Source organism: Leptosomus discolor, chromosome 22 (genome assembly GCF_034619465.1).
Source record: "Leptosomus discolor isolate bLepDis1 chromosome 22, bLepDis1.hap2, whole genome shotgun sequence".
Classification (NCBI taxonomy): domain Eukaryota; kingdom Metazoa; phylum Chordata; class Aves; order Leptosomiformes; family Leptosomidae; genus Leptosomus; species Leptosomus discolor.
In genome coordinates, this window is record NC_141412.1 from 4,508,018 (window position 1) to 4,529,041 (window position 21,024).

The 21,024-nt window shown below is 48.9% G+C and overlaps 1 protein-coding gene across 1 annotated transcript; it reads right to left on the reverse strand.

The window, feature by feature from the left end:
• Nucleotides 1–843: 843 nt before the first annotated feature.
• On the reverse strand, nt 844–15,937 carry LOC147413952 (uncharacterized). The gene is made up of 25 exons (XM_086476961.1): nt 15,929–15,937; nt 15,166–15,334; nt 14,821–14,929; nt 14,116–14,261; nt 13,617–13,742; nt 13,015–13,194; nt 12,614–12,838; nt 11,960–12,086; nt 11,423–11,622; nt 10,453–10,665; nt 9,386–9,531; nt 8,702–8,829; nt 7,711–7,843; nt 7,248–7,380; nt 6,670–6,822; nt 6,146–6,272; nt 5,728–5,939; nt 4,821–4,983; nt 4,338–4,425; nt 3,417–3,572; nt 3,046–3,187; nt 2,510–2,694; nt 2,336–2,411; nt 1,680–1,811; nt 844–887 (listed from the first exon to the last, which is right to left on the reverse strand). The coding sequence occupies exons 1-25, from the start codon at nt 15,935–15,937 to the stop codon at nt 844–846; spliced, it is 3,522 nt and encodes a 1,173-aa protein (XP_086333087.1).
• Nucleotides 15,938–21,024: the final 5,087 nt, after the last annotated feature.

Here is a 21,024-nt window from a genome sequence, read left to right on the forward strand (position 1 = left end):
GAGTCCACTCCTGTTCCACAGAAGCAAAGCCCACTTCACAGCCAGGCTCTCTCAGCATCATACAGACAGGCCAAAAGAACAGGAACAGTAGGAAGGATATTTTTGGTTGAAAGATCAGTCTCCCAGAGCACTGGATGCTGGCAGCTACACCGATCCCTGCAGTCACCCTTTGCTCAAAAAAAATCACATCTCCAGAGACCCTCAAGGCCTCTGCCAGCAGACCTTACTGAGATCAACATGAACACACTGAAAACATGCACAGGCAATATAGAGATGCAAGGCTTAGAAGTATGGCTCTAGACCACACTTGAAAAGCCCTCACAAATATCCTTCATATCGGAGATCCTAAAGGCTATACAGAATGCATTGATAAGCAGGGGCTCTTATGCCACCTGTGGCCTCACGTTTTCTGCTTTACTAACTTAACAATGAAAACTACAAAATGAGCAAAGAGTGTCAAGAACCTCAGATTCCTTCTCAAGCCTACAAATTATTGATAACCCAAGGCAAGCGTGAAAGTATTCCAACCAGGTTAAGCAAACAGAATATGGACTATTCAGTATATAGTTGACCAAGTACATCTCTAACTAAATACAGAGGTATTCTGATACTTCAGGTACTGCAGCTCTGTCTGCAGACGCACATACACACTCTTTCCCATAATCCACCTTTAGCCACTGCCAAGGATAAGCTAGGTTCCTCAAAGAAATGAGCTGGTGGCTATTTTACTCTGCAGAAGATGAAATACTTCTGCTTGTCTCTTCCATCCTCTGAGCAATGCAGCTCCTCTTTATTTCCAGAAGCAGACTTTCATCCCTCTTTGTGGCCCAAGAATCCAGCAGCTCAGAAGAGGGCTGAGCTCCCCACGCTTGTTTCATGTTTGCTGTCTGTTACAGAAATTCAAAACAAAAGCAGAGTGTCAATTCAGTTGGACAGCATCAAGGGACCACTATGTCACCACTAAGGCAGCCGAGTCCGATGGGCAAAACCCCAGGACAGGATCTGCTGCCAGCACTATACACTGACTCAGTGACTCTAGAGCATGTTACAAGCTGCACAGTGCACGCTGATGGCATATTCCGGCCTTCGCAACGCTCGCTGTAGCTGAATTTCAGAATAAAGCAAATGACCCACCCATAATTACACCAAAATCACACCGTCAGTAATTTCAAACCCTAAGCATCACGGTCTAAAAATTCAGCAATAGCTTGAGGAAAACATTCAGTTCAGAAGACATCCTGCTTATTTTAACTCTTTATTTACTGCTATAAACCAGCAGACATGAAGAGAACCAGCTGCCTTATTCTCTTGCTGGTAAATTGCTCCCTAAGATCACAGATCTTCCGTCTATTACAACATTTTCCCTAGAACCCTTTTGCAATGAACAGAAAAGCTCTAACAAATGAATTCCCAAGAAACAAAAATCCTCTGTTTGTGTAAGCACCTGCTGAGAGAAAGAAGGAAAGACACCTACATACATGAATTAGTGAAACTATTTGATCTGCTCATTGACCTGCTGGTGACTTCTTTGTAAGGACCTGCAGCTCAACAGCAGACATTTGTGTCTGTGGTTTTTACCAAGGCGGCGAGGATGAGAGACAACTTCTCTCCCCGCGTTTTGTCATCTTATATCCTGCCCGCTACAGGGATACAGAAACCGCCATACAGACTTTTGTTACCTGGATGGACACGGTCTGAAGGTTGCTGTAGATTCACCAAAGCTTGCTTGATCTCACACAGAGTCTTGGCAAGGGGGGAAGCTGCTATCAGGCTCTCCACCTCCAACTCAGTCAGATAAGCCAAATGGAAATCTAAACCTGGAGAAAACAGGGGGGCACTTTTAAGCCCGAAGGAAGAAGAGGCTCTTCGTGGCTGGATGACTGCAACATACATGCTGCCACAAGGAAATACTATATTGAGCAGAGAGAATGCCTACCCAGAAGCTGTGAGGATCACAGAACTGATGGTACAGAATTTTCCTGACCTCCCCATATTAGCATTTCATTAGCATAATGACACACAATCTCTTCCCTATAGGTGGTTGCTTAATATATAGGTATAAAGGGTCTGTGGGGATGAAAGTTCCTTGACTTCACTCTTACAGAGGAACACAGGAGGCAGCAGTAGCTTTCCTCAATGGAGAAGTTTCAGTTGCCCACCTCAGCAAAAAAAATTTACGTGAAAGTAAGAAATAAGATGAATGGGAAAAAGTAATTAAAGGCTTGCTCTGTTAGCAAATGTACATGTCCTTTTAACTTAGACTTCACTGAATCAGCCTCCTACTGTGATCTCTGAAAACGACCCATGGCACCCACAGCTAAGTCAAGGCCCTTACCATGCTCATGTCCAGGGAAGCTGAAAAGAGCGTCGTTCCCACCGAAGAGCTCCCATTGCTGAGGCAGCTCATGATCCTGGGGGATAAACAGGGCCCAAGAGTTAAAGAAACGGGCAAGTGGAAAAACTAGCAGAACGTCAAGAGATGGCGCAGCAACAGACACCTGCAACTCACCTGCTCCTCCACTTCTGATTTACTTTCACTGGCCAGGCTATCCAGGGAGGGTACAACTGCCACCACCTCCTGCGCTCGGGCCTTCTGCTCCATCTCTCGTTTCAAGGCTGTGTTCTTGCACACAGCATTCCCAAGCAGCATTTCCAGAGCTTTCATTAACTCTGTTGCCTCTTGCCATGGAGCACCTAGTGAACCCAACAAGCAATTTCAATGGACTTCTACAGAACCACGTGAAGAACTCGTAATTATCTCCAGAATTAAACCTAGAGCAGGAACCTTTCTTTGGGAATTCCACAAGACAGCTCCAAGATGCCTCCTGCTACAGCATTTCCCAAGAACTCTGTGCCTACCCATTCCTAAGCTGACAGACCTGTCTTCTCAGCACATAAAGACGGGCTGTCAGCCCTTACAGAACACTAGGAGACATGATCTTGCGAGATCTCCTCTCATGTATGAGCCACGCCTTTTTTCAATCAGTCCACTGACACTACCCTTACCCCCTGCCTCTCTCTTGCTCCGCACTCTGGTTCTCTCACCTGCTTGGAAGTTGTTGCTACCATGTTCATCGCACTGGTCAACACCCACTGCTGCCCAGCTGCTGTCTGCAGGTTTAGGCCCACAAATCCTTTGCTTGGCAAACATTTTCAGGCCTTCAGAGTCCAGTGCTTGCACCATGTCCTGTTTACAGAAAGCAGCAGAATTATACTCTGAAAGCCTCACAATCCATCCAAGGCACATTCTGCCTCTCATATCAAAACAGAGACTAATATAAATATTTTATGCCAAAATAAGGTACCAAAAGGTGTAAGACCTGTCCCTCGGTAAACTGCCACTTCAGGGGAACCATTTAACTTACAAATGTCACGGTTCCAAGACTCCCTTCCCTCAATTGTTTCTTCACACTGACCATTAGACTTTGAATCCGCTGGCTGATTCCGTTGTAAAACACCAACACATCCGTCCTGTGCTTTGCCAGCTGAGAGGCCAGGTGCAAGTTCTGATCTTCCAGCTTATCGTACAGGGTGCGAACACTGAAATCCTCCAGAACCCGCAGTGTAAAACGCTCTTCTGAAACACAAGGCAAGTCTCACACTTAACCACTGGCCACGAGACCGCTCTGATTTATCTCCCAGAAGGGGCACTGCCTGTCTCTAGGAGGCAACAGCATTTTGTGTACTGTGAAGAAGGAAAAGGGATGAGGCGAGAGATGTAAGAGAAGGTCTTGCTCCTTAGTGAGGGGGAGGATGACAGAGCGTTACTATCAACTCCTGACTTGCCCAGTAAGCTGTCGGGGTGCTACTTCTCTGAGAGCTGTTCTCAGCATCACTAGATGGTGCCATCTGCTGGGCTCTGGACTTGCTGTACCCTGTGAACACCCTGAAATCCCAGAAGGCAAACAAGGCCTTCATGAACAGAATGACCAACGGGAGAACTCAAGGGAATATTTTTAAAGATCTTTATTTTCTTCACCAGTCATTTCAACCCATTGTTGTTTAAAGGACTTTTCCGGGCTGGCCCCTTACCCTCTTAACGCCGCAGGAAGAAAACACGAACCCGTTCCAATGACAGGAGGTTACGCCCCCCAACTGAAGAGAAGAAGTGAACCTAGAACGGAAGTGTGTGTGGTGTGCATGGGTGTGCGTGTGTGTGAATGTGTGGAAACATGCGAGTGCAGAGCAGCCAAAGTGTCTGTGTGACCTCATGTGTGTGCACAAACTTCTGGGTGAGTATGTATCAAAATACCTCACTAGAGAGTTAACAGAGGACAACAGAACGGAGAGTAAGTGGGAAGAAGCCAACGGGAGAACGCCTGGGGTTGGCACAGCACTTCACCTGTGTTATGTGCAGCTCCTTTCTCTCCAAAGCCAGCATCTTCTCCAGAACCATGAGGACCAACCGTCTGATAGAACTGAAGGCTAGAAGGAATGACAGAAGAGCAGCTCATTCTTCTCAGTACAATCCGATACTGCAGTATCTCCACAGCCTAGTTCAAGCAGAAGAATAGGTTTCTTGGCTAGATTTTGAAGCCAAAACATGCAGGGGAAGCCTAGGCCAGGTAATTCAGGCAATAATACTCTGTGCAGAAGACACAACAGAGCTGTCATACACTACACTGGAAGGGACCTGGAATACCGCTGGGGAACTCTTGGGTAATACCAAGAACCTCCCTGTGCAGCTAGAAACACAGCATACTGTAAAGCTGGCAACGAGTCCAGCACTGGGGACTGAGCGAGTCAGTAACTGCAATAGGACACATTTTTGTACTACCAAGGTCTGGGCTCCTGACACCTACCATGCAAAGGCGGCTTACCTGTCTTTAAGGAGGACGTACTCTGGTGGGATGTGTGGCTCGCCCAGGCTCCTCCATCGTGGCTTCCAGCTCTTCAGTGGACTAATGAGGGGGACAGCAGGCTGCAGCACTATAGCCAGGGTTGTCAGCACCACAATTAGGAAGGCCAGAACAAAGAGGACCGCTGGGGAAGCCAAGAGGAATGGCAAGAAGTGAGAGACACAGGAAGCAGCGTGTATCAGTAGGAAGGTTTCCCTTTTACACTTTACTAAATGCTCTCCCTCCCACAGAAAACCAACATTTAGCAGCTTTCATAGTCATTACATGGGCTTCTGCCTCTCCCCTTGCTGATCTGGTGCAGGCAGACAAGGAGGCAAAACGTTTTGAGCACTGGTAGCTGAAGGTGACAGAACCAAGGATCATGCTTGCAAGCCACACTTTCGTTCCTGCTGCTTTACTGTCCTCTCACTGATAGACAAGGGACTGGTATGGGCACAGCACTTACAGAGAGGTATGGCTTTGAGGAAAGACCTTAACTGCCCTTGTGTTTAGCCTTTAGTGGACTTTTAAATGATGCATTTAATTTCAGTTTAGCTTATCGTGGAAATGCACTGGCACTTTCTGCTTTCAAGCCAAAGAAAACAAAGCCCTCAATTACTTGAATTCTTCAAGTAGGGTGTGGGAAGAAACACAACTGCTCCTTCTCTCTCTCACCCCTCCAGCTCCTACACAGGCAGGTTTTTGGCTAGAGAGCAGTAAAATTTGGGAAGTGAAACTCTACAACAGAAAGCAATTAAAGCTGACGAAATCAGTGGTTTGATGGCATTTAAAAAAAAACTACCTTGTATAAACACACCCAAAGAGATACAAGAAAAGTCATGGCTAAGCATCAAGGTCCAAGGTAGGTATCACAGTGTTTTAGCTGTACCTGTGATAGCAGCCCAGTTAGGAGCCAAGTTCAGATCCTGTTGCTTCAAAACCCCATGTCTGGCCAGCTGGAACAGAGAAGAGGGCTGGAAGGACAGATCTGTGGGGTCACAGCCCACATTTGCTTCATTCACAGTCACAATTAGGAAGTGTTCCTGAAAGGTCCTATCTCTGAAAACATATGTCCCAGACTCCAGGAAAACATGGGCAAACCTAAAAGGGAGAAGTAAAGAAGGCACTGGTTGGTCCAAGCTTCCCTTAGCCTCCAGCTGTGATGATGCTTAAATACACGGACTTGAACACACCAAACTTTGGTGTTTTCATATATTGCTCACTGCCAGGGACCCACCCATTCTGTGAAAGACCCCTTCTCTAGTCCCACCCGTAACACACGCACTATTAATCACACCAGATGTTACCAGGAGATGTTGAGGTGAGTCTCCTGGATGAGGTGGTCCAGCCAACGGAAGGGTCCAAAATCCCAGCTCGGGTTGCTGTTATACAGATGCTGCTTCTGATAAACAGGGTAATGGCTGGATGCACGGTCTGGGAACAGTTCAGCACAGCGTCAGCAACTCTGACCCACTTCAGTCAGGATAGCTGACACCGGCCTGGCAAAGAACTATGGAACTGCATTTCTTTTATAGGGCCATGCAGCGTCAACTCATTTAACTGAGGTATGCATTACTGCCCGTCAAAGACTTAACTTTCTAACACAGGACAAATTTTATCTCTGTTCTACAGAAATCCAGTCAAAAAGTAAAAACCACCAGGTAAGTCACTGGCAGAGCCTAGACTAAAGTTCTGGAAACCCCTGAAGGCAAGAGAGACAGGGAGGTGAGGGAATGTGCTCATACACGCAGTACTACCGAATGTGGAGTCATTGCTCTAAACGAGCCTGGACACCTACGTGCCAAGAGCACGCAGACCCAGGAACACTCACTGTGGGAATTGATGCTAAGCTGGAAAAGGATTGTGTCTCCTGCTTCCAGACACACCACTGGGTTAGGAACGAGAGGCAAGGCACGGATATCTTCGGAGGAAGACCTCTGGACTCGACGACCTTTCTGCAGCAACGGATCTGATGCAAAATCTCCTGCCACAGGCAACAGAACAAAAAGGAACGATTCCAATTCTGCAAAATGAGCAGCATGTGAAAACACTGAACCCTTGGCAATGAAGAACTATTTATTTTGTATCTGTGGGCAAATACAGCTCACGAGGCCAAATTCTGCTCGCAGTCACACTACCATAAATGGGGAGTAACTGGAATCGTGAGCCAGCACGCACTTGCCAACAGATTTGCCTCCAAACTGAGTTTCCTTCCAGTTCCATGGAAGGCCAAAATCATCCTACAATCTTTATTTGACCTATTCCCAGGGAGCTAACCATGCAGCCAGTGCAGGTCCCCATTGTTTACTCCCAGATAGAACGAGATTATAAATGTGTCGACTTGAAAGGAAATGAGTGGCTTAGTCTGGCAGGAACTGCGGTTCACTCTCAGGGGCCCTCAAGCCTTACCTGTGAGAAATGCATCCAGAACATCCGTGCTGGGGACGATGACACCTAGCACCCCACTGGGACAAAACAGAACCAAATGCACCCGCGGGCTTTTCTGCACGTGTTCATCTGGGCCCAGAACATTCGCCAGTTCCTGTTAAAAGGAGAGGGGAACACTGATCACCGATACAACCGACCCTGGACTCAGACCCTGGTTTGTGATCAGCCTTACCTTCAGCTGTACAACACTGCTCTAGCGAGGGATTTCCCCGCCATTCAGGAACTGTCATTTCTCGGTAAGGCACCAGCCGACTGGCTGATCAGTACTCTGGGTAAATGAGACATGCTGAGCCTCTCCTCTCTGCTCACAGCTTCGTACCCCTCTGTAGCCTCAGCCCCCTGGAGTCCCTTCACCTAACTGCAACCTATAAGGGCTCTCTCCAGACTTGCATGCTGAGATAGCATTCCCCCACTCCATACTTACCCTCACTTCTCCGTCATTCATCCTCAGGAGCAGCTCTCTATTGATGCCAAATCCCAGGGAGACCCGTGGGGCCCTCAGCACACACTGCTGGTCGCAGAGCTCCTCAGCAGAGACATACTGCTTGCAGTGACATCTATACAGTGGACAAAAGGTCTCGATCACTTATGTTCCCTAAGCAAACAGCTACACCACACTGACAGCCAGGCTAGCCCCAGTATCTTACAACCTACACCAGGAGTGAGCCTACTCTATGTCCATGCAAAACAGGATAAAGCAAACTCATGGTCCACCTCATCCAGTACTGGGTGTGCTATGCAGTGTGTGTGAAAGGCCAAAATGGGATACCCTCTAACAGGCCTCTCTTGGTGCCTGATAGAAATCGACTTCAGTCCTGTAACACAGCACTATGCACCCGTCCCTAAGGTTCTGCTTTAAGAAAATGGTTGAAAGAATCAGAGTATACTTTTAAGCACGCTAGATTTCTGTGCGACCCATGTCAGGAGGAGATTTTACAATGCAGAAGTTCATTCACAAAGAGAAAAAAGTAGTATCGTACAACAGGAACTAGCTTAAATAATTTAGTCAGCAGTGAGGCAAGGGGGGAATGAGGATTGATTTCCTCCCTTCTGGTCTAAATCTAACAGTGATCATGCGCTTTTGGAAGGTTCAACCTGAGGTTCGTGGAAAAGGGCTACCTCAGAAAACACGAGCTCTGTCCACCCGCACCCTGTCACTCAGTGATCATTTTGGGGTCTCCACCCAAGCATACAAAATCACTAGGTAATGATGAAAACACAGGCACAATCTCCAGGCAGAGGAACGAGGCCAATGAACGTGGACTGAAGTTCAGTACCTCCACGGAAAGGAACTCCAGCAATGGAAAGTTTCTCAAAACCACCTCCCGCAGCCTACCCTGGAATGACCTCACGAACTCAGCCAGTCAGAACTAATTGTAAAGCGCTTCTTAATGAGAGGCTGGGCTGAGACTCACATGCCTAGCTCTGCATTAATCTCTCCACCTGCAGGCCCACAAGAAGGAGAGCAGTCATAGCGCTCAGGAAAAATGCATTGGCGTGTCGCTGCGAGACGGACCTCTCCAGGAGCACAAAGCTCATCCACCTGAAAGAACAACACCCATCCAATGTGTGAAACCAGACAAGCTGTAGTGCTTCAGCTGAGATGCAGCATCCCCGAAATCCTCTTCCTCCCCCACCCACACTGCTGACATTCAACGTAAAGGTAATCCAACAAGGACAGTTAAAAGACAACCTGGAAAGCATAGGATTACAACAATTTCACTTCCCATCCCAATTCCTCAAGCAGGTCTGATGAAGAACTCCACAGCAGCAAGACAGAGGCTTCAACTCCTGCATCTGTCATATATCTGAGACACTGTGCTGCTCCCCATTGCCCTAGCATAGAGGTATCCTTTGCCCCTTCCCTTACAGACTTAGCCTCACAAGACTCTGTTGAAGATGACAAGTGCCATGACCCTACAAGGAAGGGTCAAGGGTCTCAAATAAAACAGCTAAAGGACTTGCTGGTGTCTGCAGCAGCCCAGAGAACTGAACTCGGATTGCACGCACGCACACACCCCGAGACAGGGCCTAAAGCACCGAATTGCTCTCCCTCTCCTGCATGTCACACCACAGCTTTGTTTCGAAGCCAATTTTACCTGAGGTCGGCAGTCCTGATCACTGTTGCTGTCAGAGTCTTTCTTGCCTCTCTCATCATAGTAAACGTAGCCTGCCCGGCAGATACACGAGGCATCTGACTGCTGGAAAGCCCGGTTCAGCCCACGGCAGGTACAGCTGGTAGCACCTTAGAGAAGAGGCTGGATTTAGAGTGGTAATCAGGGTAGGGAATGCAGTTCATGAAAACTGCTCACTGAAAAGGAGCAGTTCCTGTGTTGAATATCCTTTGACCAAATCACACTGCCCATTTTAGTGACACTCCCAGAGTTTGCTGCTCCGCTAGCACAGCAGAGCTGAGCCAACAGGAAAGCCAGCTGGAGCCAGCCTGCCTTTTGCTCCACCAACACAATCATTAGACCATTTCCTGAAGTGTCCGTTTAACAAGAGGTGCACAAAGGCCCAGCTGGTCATCTGCCGCTGGGGCATTTTGAGAAGCGCTCCATTAATTTGTACATTAAGCCACTGGACAGTCAAGGCTGCCAAGCCCCTCTCTTCTGCCTCAACACTCTCAAATCCACTTGATTCGACCTGCTGGTACAGTACTGCACACTACATTGAGGAAGGTATATGCACTCTCTACTGTGCTTAGCCGCCCACCTTCTGGATTCCTAGCCTTTTCCACTTTATCATGGCCTAAGCTGGATGTGGTTACAGCACCCAATTTTGGCTCAAAAGCACACCTACGCTTAATGTAAGCTCCCCAGTTCAGGGCAAAAGTACTCTTGGTGGAACTCCACTGCTTTCAAAGTAACGACAGAGCAAGAATTAGTAGGGCTGCTCATCTCTCCCCTCCTCTGAGGAAGATGAGATCAAATCCCCTCAGCTGACAGAGTGTAAGAGAACAGAAGACAGCTTTGAAAAATGGAATCCTCCTTCCGAGTGGGACAGCCGAAGAGCAGCTGGGCATTGGTAACACACACATCACCACGAGGATCCCAGGGCTTGTGGTCCATCGTGAAACCATGTCGGGGAACGACATTTCCAGGTGATTTCCCTCTCGTCTTTCTCTTAACAAAGGTCAAAGTTTCACTCACACACAGCGACTCACCAGGCTGAGAGGAAGAAGAGCTGCCACAGGGGAAACAGGCAGCCTGAGCAGGAAGGTGATTGAAGGAGCCAGCAGGACAGGCCTGGCAATCCTCTATACGCTTTGCGAAGTTGCTGCTCCCATGGGTCCCCGGGGGGCAGGGCAGAGGGGCAGATGCCAGGGGAGGGCAGTAATGGCCACTGGGGCAAGGCTTCTTGTGGTAACTCTCACTGCCTAGAGAGAGCGGTGGGCTATCTCAGACACAGACACTGCTTAGGGACCCACACAAGCGCTAAGAGACAGGCAGAGAGCACTTACTCCTGTTAGATACGTACACACACCTATACTGATGTGTATACACACAAACAAATATATATAAATATACGTGTATGTATATATAAAGTTAATCAACATTCAGCATTTTTCAATTTATTTATATTTAAATATAAATCTTGATTTTTTTCGTCCCAGCAATTTCACTGGACAAATCCAGTGGCAAGAGTGGGTAGGCATGATCTCCTCCATGGCAGGAACGAACACATCAATGAACTTAACACAGGATCCCGGCCGACAGAGGCTTTCAAACACTTGTAAAGCTATTCCTCCTGCATCCTAACCCAGCAGGGTGCAAGCAGCAGAGGCTGTCACACAGCAAACTTTGAACCCCTAGGTTCACTCTTCTGCTTCTGGTAACACATTAACTCCAGGCCTCTCAGCTGAGCCAGGAAACTAGAGAAAGCAGGGCTCACAAGGGCCAGAGAGTTCATCCCCTGAGAGACAGGACACCAGTATGCAAACCACTCTGGACCCATTTCTCTAAACTCTCGTAACAACCTAGCACAATAAACACTCCACAAACTCATGTGACAGCCCACACCAGGGATTTGTAACTGTAGAGGACTGAGAGCTTTGCCCACACAGAACTTAAAACTTTCTGCTTACAATGTAAGCTGCTATTCCTTGCCCCCTCCTCCATGGCAGCTCCATTTACCTGGCGGGCAGCTGAAGCCTGCTGGGCAGGGCTGACAGGGTGCCGTGACGAGGGAGGCACTACGATAGGTGCCTGCATCGCAGATTCTGCAGAATTCCTCAAATGAATCCCTTGGACCAGGCAAGCTGAGGGCCATGTACCCTCCTTCACAAGGCAGCGGATGGGCACTGCCTGGGGGACAGTAGTAGGGAAATACACACCTGGGAGGCAAAACAAGGCAGGAAGAGGGAAGAAAGTCTCTAAAAATGTTTTGATTTCGGGATTCAACGACCAGCGCAAACTGAGGGCAAAATTAAAAATGGTTCATTCCCGTCTGATTCCAGGCTCCAGCCAAGTACTTAGAAATCATAAATCGCCCCATTCAGTGTCAGCAGTCACTAAATCCGTAACCCTGCTTACAGAAACACCTTTGGTTTTGCACAATGCCCAAAGACCGTGGCTGCAGCATTAACTCGGGTTTTATCACAGGCACATTTCACAACATTCGGAGTTTTCAGAAACTCAAAGCTGGCTGTACCAAACGCGCTAGGTACTCACAGCTGTTCAGGGCTACTGTATGCTGACGATCCTTCAGGACAGTAATACCCAGCAGGGCACACGGAAGGCACCGCTGTGCGAGCACCACAGTAGAAGCCAGGCCTGCAAGGCTTTGGATTTACTGAACCTGGCGGAAAAAAGGGGAAACAGGGATTGACTATGTGACACTCCCAGAACAGGAGAGTATGTGTTGGGGAGACAGTGAGCCAGGGGGCTTTATTAAGTGTGACCCTCCGTACCTAAACACTGCACTTCTCCTGTTGCTCGCAAAAGGGCACACATCTGTGGGGAACCAGCCTGCTATTTCACATGAAATGCTAACGCCTGAACGTCTAGCCCTGGGTGATGAAAGGTATCTGCTCCTTTTCTAGGCCCAGATCGCTTCCTTTGGGACCATCAGCTAAACGAGAACAGGAAGGGAGAGCTGAGAAACAGCGGATGGGAATTCGAAGGCCAAAAGCCAGGAAAAGGCTTCAGGGTAATAAACCCACTTCTAAAGCCATCCCATCAGTGACCACGTCCTAGGAGGGCTACTGCAAAAACGGGACTATAGGCACTGCTAAAGGCTATGGCTGTGCCTGCTGCGCACTGTTCAGCCATCTACACCCAGAAATGGCTGGAAATAAAGGAAACAAAGGAGCATGGTCACGTCACCTGCTGGGCATTCATAGCCAGGTTTACAAGGTACTTCTTGGGTGTTAGGCAGCCCCGTCTGCGCTGGATCCGGGCAATAGTTGCCAGGTGAGCAGGGATCACACTCTTCCAGTGATTTTGCACCAGGCTGGCTCCTGGAAGTGCCAGCTGGACAAAGGAAAGCGTCCCCTTTACCAGGGCACCAGTATCCAGGGGGGCATGGATAATCCTCAAACCTGGTCAAACCTGTTAGGAAGAGAAAGGAATGAAGAAAGGGAGGCTGAACGGCCAGGAGGGGTTTAAGAAGAGGGCTTTAAGCTCGCTGTGAACATGAATTACCTCTTCCTTTCCCTATCTCATCTTAGGGAGTTTTGTAATCGGCTCTAGAGGTGGGAACGGGCTGGCCTCCACCTAGCACTCACCTGATAAAGGGCACTGATAGCCCGGAGGGCATGGCTGGCAATCGGTCAGGCTCTGAGCTCCTGGGAGCTCGCGGTAGGTTTGCGGAGGGCATTTCTGAGGGGCCAGGAGACTGCCGTGGTCACTGCTATTGCCTCCGAAGCAATAGTGTCCTGATGGACACGGAGCGGCCTCCGAATCCCCTAACAAGCAGAAAGCAGGGCTTTAAGGAGCCATCTTTTCATTGCAACTGGAACATCTTTCTTCCGTGTCCTCCCTGGGCCCTTCCTAAACTACTGCACATAGATGCACAATCCATCTCCACAACCCAAGCCCCTCTTCTGACAGATGGCGTCCAGGGACGTTTGGGGACTGGCTGTGATCTCAGGCTCCCCTACGTTTCCAATGTTTGCTGGAACAGCACATTATACCAACAGTGTTAAATGTCTCTTTTCTCTGCAGACACTAGAACTCATCACTAGAGACAGCGTGTCCTACGGCAAGGACTGTTCCACAACGCAGTTTCTGGTACCAAAGCTAGCCTCGCCAGACTCAGGGATACATACAGCTCTCTTGAAAAGCAACCCCCATTCCCTCCCCTCACTGTTTATCCCCAAGCTCCAACCTGCTTTGCACCAGTGGCCCGGTGGACAGGGCAGGCAATCTTCTCTCCTCACAGCCCCTGGAACATCTCTAACAGTATTGGCAGGACATGGTATAGGTACCGCAGATCCCTCCAGGCAGTAGAAACCTACAGAAATGGATGGGAAAGAGATGAAAGGAAAATATGACAGCCCTCCAATGGCAAAAATGAGTCAGCAAGAACCTCCTGTCGTTGTAGAATGAACATCTACACAGCTGTTGGGATGCTGCTGTATATACAGAGTCAAACCAACAGCCTTCAAACTTTCCTGGACTAGCAGTCTAGCACCATAAATTCAAGGTGACCTTTTTGGTTGGGCACACCTCTTTGTTCAAAAGATGCAAAACCAGAGGAAACCAACGAGCAATGACAACTTCAAAGAAGATGCCACAATATATTATGCAAGGCAAGAGGTACTCTCCAGTTGGTTAGAAGCAAATCAATATTCTACACTTTAACTACTACTGAGATTCTCACTTACCTGCAGGACACAGCCCTGCACACATCTGACCCCAGGGGCACCCAGACAGGAAGCGCCAGGAAAAGCTGTGGCCCTGTGGAGCACGTTGAGAGCTCCCAGCAAGGCAGAAATAGCCAGCAGCACACTTCCCCTCCAGCTGTCCACGCCTGGAGCAGAGAGGACAGTAAGAATTTATATATGACCTCCTGCTAATGATTTGGGGCAGAAACAGAGCAAGTATTGATACAATGAACTCTGCAAAGTCTGTAACAAAAAGTAAGAATGTCTTACACCAATACGAGAGGGAAAATAGACCCATTTTTCTGCTTAAAAAACATGCAGATTACTAGACTGAGCCAGGCACTTTTGAGTTCAAATTCCATGAACATGGGCAAATTGCTTCAGACGAAATTTGTGGATGACTTTCCACTGGGCTGGACTTTCTGGATTACTTCCACATTTTCACAAACGCTACCTATCACCTCTTTCAGATGCTTCTTTGTATCACGACAATGATGTCAGACTGCTTTGAGATGCCTCCCAAAATCCACAGATCCAACACCTCTGTACCCAAAAGCTGTGTCTAAGGTTATATTTCTTTTCTTTGAATGAGAGAGATGTGGTAAAGAAGCTGGGAGGAACTTAGCATCGACTTATCAGCACAAAACAAGGACGCCAAACTGTCTTAACAAAGTGAAAAAATGCCAGATCGAAATGAATCATAACCTGCAGTAGTGACCAGGTAAGCAAGGCAGGCATTCCTTCTCATCCCAGAGGCCAGTCATATTCGCAGGAGTGAAGGTGCCTTCAGGACATGTGAGAGGAATCTGTGTGCCTGAAAGGGAAGCCACGGAGACAATAAAAAACCCAAGGAAGACTCTAGAACCTTATCAGAGCATAACAAATGGCTCCCAGAAAGCAAGGCAGCAACTATGCCACATTTGCTCATTATCACCTCCTCATCACCCGGCCTACAGGAAGGCACACCTTGGGTTTGTACAACTCTGGGATCACAGCGAAGCACACAACCTTTGAACCCCTGGCACAGCTGGCAGGTGAGTTTCAATGTACCTGTAGGACAGTAAGAATGTGGTGGGCAGCGCTTGGGGTCTCCTGCCACCAGCTCCTGGCAGTAGAATCCTCTCTGGCACGGAATGCAGGACGCAGAGCCCCTGGCTGGCTGGTATTCCCCAGCAGGGCATGGCGTAGGGTGGGCTGCCCCTGACCGGCAGAAGTGACCCTGGCAACGAGAGAGAAGGAAGAGAATCACATGGAGATGGCGGCAAACTTAGGGTCTGTGTAAAGGGCGAACGCCAGAATTACCAAAGCCCAGGGCAACATTCCCTGTGGATGTAATCAACATTTCAGTCAGGTGCGTGTGACCCTTTGCCACTGTGGAAAGCAAACGCCTCCTGCCCAGAGCTGCCCAGCTGTCACCAAGCAGTACCTTAGGGCACAGGAATGCCGTGGGGCTGACGGAGCTGAAGTTTGCTGGGCAGTAAAACCCCTCAGTACAAGGTCCTGTCGGCGAGCTCAAACCAACGCTAGCACAGAAAGACCCGGGATAGCATGGCACACAGCTCTCTGGGGAGGTCCCACCTGAGGAGGAAACCAAAAGTCAAGGCCTATGAGAGAGGGAGATAAAAGCACACCCAGTACAGTCACACCATCATCAGCACTTAGTTGAACTGATAACACAGTGCCACCACCAGGCCTGGCTGAGTGCACCAATACCCTTCAGTGACCAAGGGCACACCCTCACCATGGCTCCCAGCACTGAAGTCCCCCATCCCTATGGGCCACAGGAGAAATCCGGGAGTGAAATCACACTCACCTGTGGCATTGTTCAGGGTCCCAACTGGGCAGGCAACTGGGAAATGAGTACCCTCTGGACAATAGTGCCCAAGTGGGCAAGGCCCACTGAGCGGGAACGCAGGTGTCCCGTGCGGAATGGCATCAGTGGCTCCTCCTTCACAGTAGTGCCCAGCTGAACACAGACCTGCCGTGGGGAAGAGAGAGGGTGGCAATCACCAGCCCACGGCACTGTGGTCAGTGAAGGGGCACCTCCTCAAACCCTCAGAAGTAGGCAGGTAACTCAGAGAAGAGAAGCTGAAGCCCATCCTTGTCCTGTTTTATCACTGCCGATACCGTGGGCCGTTCACCTTTGGTTTGCCTTCATTCCTTCCCATCAATCTGTGGTCTCTATCACTTCCTTTCTTTACTTGCACTGACCTCATCTGGCATTTGCTTACCTTCTCACTTTGCTAAATGGTTCCCCATAGTTTGTTCTCTGGGGAAACAGTTCTGCCTCTCTTTTTTTTTTTTTTTTGTGTCCAACCTTTGCACTTTGGCCTAGTGACAATTACTCTGTGCTTAAATGGGAAGGAAACCCAGGAGGGTAGAAGGAAGAGCTATAAAAGGGCTAAAAGCAAAGAAAGAGAAAGCGGAAAAAAATAAGGGAGACAAGGAAAGTAAAGCAGTAACATAAAAGTAACATCCGAAACAAAGGCTCAGTTAAAAGAACGAAACAGAAAAGAAATGACCGACAGGCACAGACACAGGGTAGAAGGGGGCCCTCCAATAGCCTCTACAACCTCTGTTCACCAAGACGTTTTCTACTTACCCGCATCCTTCAGCCCTGAATCTCCAACCCCTTGGTGGCAGGTGGTCTGTTATTAACCAAACTCACCATCAGGTTCCCAGTTAGCGTCTCCTCTGCAGTACCTCCCCACTGGGCACAGCTTGCAGGCAGTGGGGGCCAGTGCCCCCTCCAAGGTGTTCAGCGTCCCCTCGGGGCACGGCAGGGGGGCAGCAGTCCGAAGGGGACAATAATAGCCTGTACGTTAAGAGAGATGAATGAGACACCACTCAAAAAAAGAAAGGAGAAAGAGGTGGGAACGCTGAGCTTGCTCCAAGGGCAGGTACCCCATCCCCTGGAGCGAACCACTGCTGGGGCTCAGCCAGAAAGCATCATGCAGCACCCACGGTACCTCTTCCCTCTGCGTGTTAGGGGTTTTGCTCACCTCTGGGGCAGCGGAGTGGCTCGACGGTGGCAGCGCTGCTGCAGGCCCTACCGGCTGGGCAAGGGAGGCAGGCGCTGGCCCCAGGCACAGGGCTGAACGTGCCAGGCTCACAGGGCAGCTCTAACCCAGCACCCGCAGGACAGTAGAAGCCACTGGGACATCTGTATCCATGAATCCCATCAGAGGGGCAGGGAGCGGAGTTTCCTTCCAGGCAAACATACCTGTAGAAAGAGAATCTGGACCTGAAACAAGGAGCGCACAGATGGGGGAGGCACTAATCAAGAACAAAGTGTCAGCACATTAAAGAAACGATGAAGATGCAGTTTATTTCCATCTTGCTAACAACTTCCCCCCTGCATCTGTAATTTAGTGCCCACCTCAAAATCCTAGTAAAAGGGCTTTCTGAACTATGATGACTGGAAAGCGTTCTCATTCTGGAAGGAAAAGCCTTTGAAAACTAAAGCTTTTTTACTTCAAAGCACAGGGCCCAAGCATCCAGTTCCTGCTGTCTTTGCTCAGTCTCCTTTTATCCCCAGTCTTCGTGTAGGCCTCTGCTTTAATGCCATCAATTGACTCTTCCCTTTACCATTTCCCTCCCATGATCTCACAAGTAAAGATTAGGAAATATAAAAGCTATTACGCTTTGTAAGAGCCAAGCAACAAGGAATGAGAGCCACCATCCCATCGTATGCTGCAGACAAGGATTTCAAAGGATGTAGTTTCTGAGGAAGAAATGATTCCTAGTCCTTAAGGCGAATGACTAAGGAATAGCACTGAACAAAAGAACAGCAAAGCTGTGCTTTTCTGCCTGGAAGCAAGACCTATTTAGACTGAACAGCAGGCTAGGAGAAATGATGGATGCTACATGGTAGAAGTGTTGAAAAGCAGCCTGGGCAAAGCACAAGTTTTACCCTGTTGGAGGGCAAGAACTTCGGGGATTCTGGAAGTTGAGGATCATTTATAATCATTACCAGGTTCGGTTACTCATTTGGTAATATTCATTACCATCCAGCCCAGAAAACCTTAATCAATACTGTTACGGCCAGGCTGTAATTTCTTTCTAGGATTAAAGAAATTTTTGGGAAGGCTTAAAATTTGACTGAGACGTGGCAAATCCTTCTTATTCCCAGGAAGTCTGTTTCTGTGGCTAGTTATTTTTAGTCATTCCAAACATAGCCCTACTTGTATTCTGAGCTGAGCTTCGACTTCAAGCCGAATTTCGTTGTAATTTTCTCCACTACATTCAAGAGCCACCTGCTATCAGAAATGTTTCCCCACAAAATCTCGTTATACTACAGTGAAATCACTTCTAAGATTCTCTTTCACAGACTAAATAAAACAAGCTTCTGCAGCCTCTCGCGATGAGGCACACTCGCGAGATGGACGGCTAACAGAACTTTTCTGCTAGTATTATGCAAGCTAAGTGTTACCTTGGCGCTGATGATTGCACCATCTTGTGGGAGAAGAGATCTTTGCAGTTTAATTGATCTTGAGTATAAAAGTTTGCACACAAGGCATTCCACAAGAGATATTCGGGCCCAGCACCTTTCAGTTTGGATGTCCCTCTGCTATAACCCACAGCAATCCCGCTGGCTGTATTTTGGCACTAACAAGTAACTGTCTCACCGCACCCTGCGCTACACAGCAAAGTCTGGGCCAGATCAGACAGTCCTGCCCCACTGCAATACCGCCCGGCTGGGCAGGGCTGGCACTGCTCCTCTGCCTCCAGACCCACGACGGTAGAGAAGGATCCAGGAGGACAAGGCACGGGATGCCCTGTACCACTGGGGCAGAAATGCCCTACAGGACAGATGTCATTACCAGGTAGACCAAGGCTGGAAGATTCCACCTGTATCAGAAAAATACAGAGGAGAGAAAAAGTGTTATTGCAAGAAGTTTTAGCCCAACATACTAAAGAGAGAGGTTCTGGAAATGGCACACAGGAGCCGAGTCCTACAAGTTTGCTGCCACTGAAACCAAATGAAGACCACGGCTAGCACAAAAAGGGCACTGGCTGCTGAGGCGTGGCTAGCCTATCCCTGATGCCATCTCTTGCAGGAGATAGGAGACAGCACGCTCCAGTGCAACCCACAGAAACGGAGGTCTGGCCAGCACTTGTTAGTAGGCAGCAACATATTCCAGCAGACATTAAGAGCAGCACGTCACTGCATCTGAGGAGCTCTCAAGGGCAGCAGTAAAAGGCACGAGCAACCCCATACAGAGCAGTCACGCTTGGAAAACGTTACACCAGAAGCTACGAGATTGTGACAGACCAGTCCTGGTCTCCAGGTCACTAGGTTTACTGTGCTGCTGCCTGGCCCTCACTCACCCTGTGTTTGAAGGGGGCTGGGCTGATCGCTCCCTTGGCACAATGATAACCTGGATAGCAATATCCAGAAGGCTGTGACAGACCTGGTGCTGAGCAATACATGCCTAAAACGAACAGAAAAGCAATCTCCGTGTAAGGGCCTGCGCAGATCAGGAGGGTCACCGATAGCGTGAAGTCGTATTTTCCTCACCCTTCCCACGTACGGGGTTCTCGTGCCAAGTCCCCACTCACCTGCTGGGCAGGGCTCACAGTCAGACTCACTAGTGGCGCCAGTCCTGGGGCCAAAGGTACCCTTCGGACACGGGTGCTCCACGCTGAAGTTGGTACCGGGCAGACAGAAGTACCCAGCAGGGCACACCTCAGGGGTATGTGCTCCAGAACCTAGGATACAAAGAACAGCACCCTGCTCAGGAGAGATTACAAGAGGTGACAATGTTGTTCTCTATCAACACAGTCGGCCTTCCTCCCCTATTACATCCACTGTGCGTACTTCTGAGTTAGTTGTTCAGATTCCTGCTGCAGTGACTGGAGAGAAACAGCACTTCCTCAGAACTGCACTTCAAGTGCAATTCATCTCATCCCACGGCAGACAACTAAAATGAGAAAGGTACACTGCAACTCAGAAGTGCCTCTTTCTCTTCACGACTACAGAGGGAGCACAGAAAACTAGCTCAGACCCAGGTGTCTACAAAGGAGCTGTCGGCAGTTTTCTCACAGTAATCCCATCTCGGGAGTTCGATCTCACCTGTGCAGCCGTATTTTCTGCATTCTTTTGTTGCACGCATGAGCTGCCACACGGGGATATGTTCGCTACTTGTATTTTCCTGGGCATAGAGTTTCTTTCCCCAGACAGGAGAAAGATTTGGCTTCAACCTACTTCTTCACCTACAACCTCTTCCTCTTTGAAATGGGTTTTGACTTCTGTTCTCGGCAGAAACTGATGCACCTGCCTGTCCAGTCCAATCCGTGCAATAACTGACTTAATAGAACCTTAACAGAAGAAAGGAGGCTACGGCATTCAAAACCAGTTTGGGCTGCGCTAAGTCAAACAGGAAGACTCATCCCTCAGCGACACGGAATCCCTGTTTATCACAACACACAGCCCCCTCCAGACTCCTCACTTCTGTTGCGCTGTTCACAGAAGAGTCCCGCTGGGCAGAGGTCACAAAAGTCCTTCCTCTCCTGTGACTGATAGGTCCCATTCTCACAGGGTATAGGAAAAGCAGATCCCATGGGGCAGTAGGAGCCTCGTGGACAAGGATAGGGAACAGGAGCAACTGAAGTCTGGCCAGGCGGGCAGTAGTAGCCTGCAGAACATGGTCCTTCAGAAGTGGTTTTGTCCAGCCCTGCAAGAATGAAAGCAAAGCCTTTCCTTTTGCTTTGCCAGATGAAAGACAACGGAAACCCTTATCTCCTGAAATAGTGATGTGCTTCACCATATACCTGTAACACGTGTCACAAAGTACCTATCCTCTGAAGTCCAGCCTCAGACAAAGCACATCTTATCACACAGGAAAGTCAGTTCTGAATTATATGCCTGGGGGAAACACAGGCTTCCAACTGAAATGCTCGGCTGTG